Source organism: Perca fluviatilis, chromosome 20 (assembly GCF_010015445.1).
Source record: "Perca fluviatilis chromosome 20, GENO_Pfluv_1.0, whole genome shotgun sequence".
Taxonomy (NCBI): domain Eukaryota; kingdom Metazoa; phylum Chordata; class Actinopteri; order Perciformes; family Percidae; genus Perca; species Perca fluviatilis.
This window is the reverse complement of record NC_053131.1, coordinates 3,494,440-3,500,993: the sequence shown is the minus strand read 5'-3', so window position 1 is coordinate 3,500,993 and position 6,554 is coordinate 3,494,440. Positions and strand designations below refer to the sequence as shown.

At 41.0% G+C, this 6,554-nt stretch overlaps 1 protein-coding gene across 3 annotated transcripts in view; it reads left to right on the top strand.

Moving 5' to 3' along the window:
* The window catches only part of si:dkey-288a3.2 (protein phosphatase 1 regulatory subunit 37), an 88,556-nt gene that overhangs the window by 643 nt on the left and 81,359 nt on the right, over positions 1-6,554 (top strand). For all 3 annotated transcript variants that reach the window (XM_039786303.1, XM_039786302.1, XM_039786304.1), the window contains exons 2-3: positions 1,407-1,588; positions 5,035-5,135. In XM_039786303.1, coding sequence (XP_039642237.1) covers positions 1,435-1,588; positions 5,035-5,135 — 255 coding nt within the window. In that variant the 5' untranslated portion in view covers positions 1,407-1,434. The remainder of the gene's footprint in view (positions 1-1,406; positions 1,589-5,034; positions 5,136-6,554) is intronic.

The window sequence follows — 6,554 nt, the reverse complement described above, 5'->3', positions numbered from 1 at the left end:
CAGACTTGAAACCAATGTTTAACCCGTTTATAGTCCCCCTCATTAAAAAAAATCTATCAAATGATTGTTATTGTTATTAGTGCATTCCTTATTTTGATATGCGAGACAACCACACACAATGTTTTTTTTTTCTTCAAATAATTATGTTTTAGCTTTTTTTGGATTATGAACCTCTACCACTAGGTTGACATGTCAGTTTTGAAGGTAGACATGGATACGGTTCAATTTTATTTATAGTATCAGATCATAACAACAGTTATCTCAGGACACTTTACAGATAGAGTAGGTCTAGACCCCACTCAAAGACCCAACAATTTCAGTAATTCCCCCAAGAGCAAACTCCTTTTAGGACGAAACCTCGGTGATGAGGAAAACTCCCTTTAAGGGAGAAACCTGGGACAGACCCAGGCTCTTGGTAGGTGGTGTCTGACGGTGCCGGTTGGGGGTGTGATGAACAGTGGCAATAATAGTCACAATTAAGATAATGGAGCAATGACCAGAAATAGTAGTTGTAGTAGTTCATGGCCTAGCAGGGCACTGCAGGGTGTTACAGGATGTAGCAGGGCACAGCAGAGCGTGGCAGGGCGTAGCAGGCGGAGTCCGACCACCGGGACAGCTGCAACCATGATTTAGATGCCACCCTATTCCAAGGAAACATGCTGGGAGAAAAAAAAAAAACGGTTGAATGTGGATTGACAGCCAAATGGCATTTTCAACAATCTGCACAATTGGGTAATAATTATCTCTTAGTTTGTCACCATGAGTGACCCATTTCACATTACACATATATTGTTAATATGAAAATATTGAGCGGTGCAGCTTTAAACTATGAAAATAACAAAAAGTCAGGTTAATTATACAATGTGTTTTAAACAAGATATCACACCTCAAAATTCTGTTTATGCTCCATAGCACTTATGCCACTTTGGGCCCTCACGCTTCTGCGAATGACCTGCCTCATTTTGAAGCAGAAAAAAATCCCTGGTTAAACATATACTTTCCGTTACCATACCTGGCCATCTCTTTGCATATATTATCTCGAGTCTTGCTGTAAATGCTGAATTTAGATGGGCATGTAAATGTGCAGAGCCTTACCTATTTTGAATTTGTGTCACTTGATACAAACATATAGGGTTTCACTTGAAACCCCATGCTCAACTCATGAATAAGAAATTGATTCTTTAGTGTCTTTTCTTTCCAAGTGATCACAGAGTGGAGAGAGCAGCACTTTACATACATAGAGGGAAGGTGGTACAACTGTTTGCACGTCAACTGTTGCATGCATTTCTGCTGCCTCTTTATTTCTTTTAGTATTAGGTTACTTCAGTGTCGTATGGTGGTGGTTGACATGTTGAGTCTTCGCTGCTTGAAATGAACTGAACCTTTTTTAAATTCCATTTTAAAAGCTCCAGGGTGGAGTCCTAAAGCGAGGGGATGACCCACTGCAGTGACCGTGATGAGCAGAGTGATGATGGAGAAGAAAAACCCACCAAGAACCAGAAGAAGAAAGGAGGAAAGCATGTGTCTTTCCCCCCTGATGAACAGATAGTATCAGGCTTTGCTGAGCACAGGGACGATGGCAGAAAGGGTAAGCTGCTGTTTATCTCTGTACCAAGTAGTGCTGAACAATTTGGGAAACAAATCTAATTGCGATTCTGCCAGATATTGCATTTACGATGCAATTTTTTTGAGCTAGATAGTGCACCTTCTATCATCATGTTAAATAAAGTAATACAAAATAAATGAAAGATCCACTGAAAATGGGACATTTTGTCAAACAATCTGTGATATGTAAAATTATTCCAGCATGTATCTTATGAAAATACAGTTAATATAATAATGAAAAGAGGAATAAAAAATTGATATGTTACACCAAACATTCAACTAAATAATTCACATTTGATTAATCGCGGTCTTCACGATTACCCAATCGCAATCTTTTAAATCATGATTTTGATTTGAAAACGATTCATCGTTCAGCCCTAGTTCTGTGTATCAAACCATCTGGCTCTAGGTTAACCCTAGAACTATTAATATTACACAATATTGAATTGATACCTATCTCCTCATCTGATTGGCTGAAATAACTAACAAGCACATCTACCAAATACTGATCGTCTTTCTAAAGGCGCTGATACACCAACCCGATTATCGGCCGTCGGACAGTCTGGCGAGGTCAGTCTGGCTTTAATTTGTGCCGATTTGCCAGTTTGAAACGGCCAACGGGCAGTCAGACTCAATGACCAATCTGATTGGTGGAGTGCTAGCCCTTGACTAGCGAATCAGTGCACTTATGTTAAAACACTTAATGACGAGTGGGATGAGCGTGACGAACGGCTCTCAAAATCTGACAAAAATCTTTCAAACTGACCTTTGTCGATCAAAAAAACAGATTAAGCAACTGCATGGCCTATTTCTCGCTTAAAATGTTTTCAGAAACACGTTTCAGTGAACTATTTTCGTAAAATACGAGATCGTATTCCGAACGAGCCGCCATTATGGTCGGCTTTGAAATTCGGGAGAAGCCAGACCCACGTGCCCCGCTATGTCCTGTTATGCCCTGCAGTGCCCTGCTACGCCATGAACTACTACAACTACTATTATTTCTAGTCACTGTTCCATTATCTTTATTGTGACTATTTTTGCCATTGTTCATCACACCTCCAACCGGCACCGTCAGACACCGTCTACCAAGAGCATGGGTCTGTCCCAGGTTTCTCCCTAAAAAGAAGTTTTATCTCTCCACTGTTGCACTAAATGCTTGCTCTTGGGGGAATTACTGGAATTGTTGGGTCTTTGTAAATGATAGTGTGGTCTAGACCTACTCTACCTGTAAAGTGTCTTGAGATAACTCTTGTTATGATTTAATGCTATAAATAAATTGAATTTAGACATCTTACCTGGCTCTGTCCAAAGCTAATAATGGACATGATATATCATTTGTTTATCATGTACACAAACGACACTAAGTACATAGTACAAGCATTTTGTGAGAAAAAAGGCGTGAAGAGATCCAAGTATTGAAAAGTATTAAAATCTCTGATGCTATAATTTCCCACTGCAGCCCATGTTAAAGGAGAATTCTGACCAACTTTTACGTTAATCTTGATCGCTATAAATATGCACGTTCTTTCGATTGAAAAAGTACTGACCCGAATCAGTGCAGGCAACATGGAGTAGATGCAGCACAGGTACGAGCTAAAACGGCAGTGGTCGGGGCAGGTTTTAGAGTGCCTTTGTGCCTCTTAACAGACACAAAATGCAATTAAAATGTCTGTGCAACATGAACAGGGCCCTTACGTAACAACATGATGCGTTTTCAACTCAGACATTGTTTAAATTCAACTACCCTGTCTCGATCCTGCCGGTAGGTAGCTCGCCCTGTTAGCTGGTAGCTGCCGTCTGTGACAATTATCACGCAGCAGTTCCGTGTGTATTTGTAGCTCATCCATTTTGTGTGTGATCGATCTGGTGTTGGTGAGTAGGAGGCTTGGCAGTGTCGATCGGTGTGGTAGTTCCCTTAGCCGGGCTAGCAGGCCGACCAGCATCCTTCTTGCTTCTCGGAGCGATCTGCACACTGTTTACCTTTTCCTGCTACACCGGGACTTCAGCGCGAGACTACAGCTAGCCCTCTCTAACGCTATCACTGTACAAGCCACAGACATCATTTGGCCCGTTTCCATGTAGTTACATGATACATTATATGGTCATAACCACTACAGTGCTCAATTACCAATTTTTGAGGGGGAATAAACTTCAAGTCTTCATCACGAAGGCATGACCTGTCCTCTGGAGGACATAGCCAGTCAACTGGGCGCTCACTGGATTGTTTTTGGGAGCGGGAGGCGACGAAGGCGGCAGGATTGAGACAGGGTAGGCGAATTTAAACAATGTCTTGTTGAGTTGAAAATGCATCTTGTTGTCACGTAAGGGCCCTGTTCATGTAGAGACATTTTAATTGCATTTTGTGTCTGTTAAGAGGCACAAAGGCACTCTTTATCTTATGCCCCCAAAACTGCTGTTTTAGCTAAGTGGAAGCGCGTACACATAGCTGCAGCTACTCCGTGTTGCCTGCACCGATTCGGGCCGGTTTTTTTCAATAAAAAATACATGCATATTTATAGCGATCAAGATTAACATAAAAATTGGCCGAAATTCTCCTTTAAGGGGAGGCCCTACAGGTGAATTGATGAGCTTTCGATTTCGAGATCCCCCTGAAGAAAAAAAAAAAGCTTACTGGCTGGTAGCATGCCGCCAAAGACACAACATTAGCCTACCGGTAGCCTGGAGGTTGACTTTCCCAGACACCATGGCCACTTTTGTTACAAACTATCTTTCTGACATCTAGTGGCTCTTATTGTAGCATTGCTGTCAGTGTTGAAAAAGAAAATGTTTAAATCAACAATTGAATCAAATTGTGCCGTTAAAATCAAAAGTCAAATCAAATCGTGGATTTGGAGATTGCGGCACCCATAACATTAACTTGCATTAATAAATATAAAATACTCTGATCTACTGTTCATTTAGTCCTTTAATGTACTGCAGCCTATAATTTCAACAACAGTTTTTTCTGACCTAGACTCACAGCTAAAATCGATCGTCCAGCCCTTAATTTATCTTTGTTTTATCTTCCCTAAAATGTATTAAACTGAAAAGGTTTCAAATGTAATCCAGCTTTTGAAGGATACACAAGGATCAAAAATGTTTAAGTGTTTCCATCATAAAATCCTCTGTAGTCTCTCGCATCTGGAATTTCCCATCCCATAAGGCTGTGGTTGATAAACTGAGATGCCTGATTGGTTGATTTATTGTTCAGACAGACATTCATGTCCTTCTCACTTCACAACACACACACACACACACACACACACACACACACACACACACACACACACACACACACACACACACAGAGAACAGCACAGTTTACCGTATGGCATTTCTTATCCCCTTAAGCACTTTTGAATGGTTGCTGGTGGCTCACTGGGATGCAGAGACATTAAAGCAGTGAATGACTGTATTCTTCTATTTTAGTTGACAGCTGCCTCACCTTGACAGAGGTAATGGTGGCGTACCAGCAGAGCTGCAGCAGACACCAGGTCCAACCCAGAGAGCACATCCTGCAGCAGCTCCAGGTACACAGCTTCACACATCACTGTTAGTCTCTGTACACGTCAGTCAAACAGCACGAGGCCAGTCTTTTTGTTGGGTGCACTGTTAAAGGTTGAGTTCCTGTGGGTGGTGCTGTTTTCAGTGGCTATCACTGCTCATTCTGCAACGCCCTAGTTAATGTATTTCCCAAAATTGTTCCAAACTGAGTATCGCTGAAGTAGTACGGTAATTGCATGGGTAATATTTTAACTACATCATGTGGACAAGATCTAGAGACCTTTTTAAATAAAAAAAAATAAATAGTACTGCTGTGTAAAGTTTGTACTACAAGACTTCAGTCTGTTGTCATGATGACTTGGGGGTGCACAGCTTACATAACTTATCTCAGACAAGGTGTAGTCCAGGGGTTGGCAATCTTTTTAATATGAAGTGCCATTTTAAAATGTTCTTGTTAATCAGTGTTCCATCTCAGCATTAAGCCAGCATCTACAGAGCCCGCTCAGGCAGTGGGTTTTTTTCCCCGTCTGCTCCGCATTCTGTGATTAAGGCAACGAATACTAGCCAATCAGAGAGTAGAGTAGGGCGGGTCATCATGGGAAGCGGATGGGGAAAAAGTCAATCAAACTACTGTAAATAACTTGGGCTGTGCTCTTGCCAATGGCTGTGAAAAAGGTAATTTTGCGTGTGTACGTGCGCAAGGGCGTAGGTTTAATTTCAACATTGGGGGGGACACATTATAACCGTGGGGTCTGGGGGAACACAGCCGAGTCAGCGGACACTTACTGCAATCGGGCCTGGGCTATCACTCATGGAGATATGGTAAGCATTATGGTAAAATTACCGGTATAAAAACCTACTCAAGTAAAAGTAGCTTATGTAAAATTAGTCAAGAGTAAAAGTTACTTTTTAATATCGGGGGGAGATATACTTTTTTATATTTAGACTTATTTATTTTCTTATGTACTGTATACTTATTATACTTTTCTAATCAAATCAAGTCTTCTGTGATTGGATAAGGGCACCAAGCCGCTTTCGATTTACAGTGAAGTTGCTGTATTTCCAAATCTCAGCTATCAACATTGTGAGCAAAATGTTATCATAGCTGGTAGAAACAATGGCTGAATCTGCAAAAACACAACCATAGCAGTAATAAACCATATTTTCCCTCTAAGTCATTCACAATATGATTTGCCCTATTCTAGTCTCATTTAGTTTCCACCAGTTTGATTCTACTGAACATGATTTTTCCCATTAAACCTGAACCCAAAACCATTAAAAAAAGTACTTTGAATTAGTGACAACAGATCCTCATGCAAATCGTCTAAACTCCAACAGAGATGAAACCTGTTAAGTGAAATATTGTGTTAAAAGAAGTGTGTGTAACCCTGTTCGTCTATGCAACATCAGCAACTCTGCTCATGAAATGACTGTAGCGTGCAGTG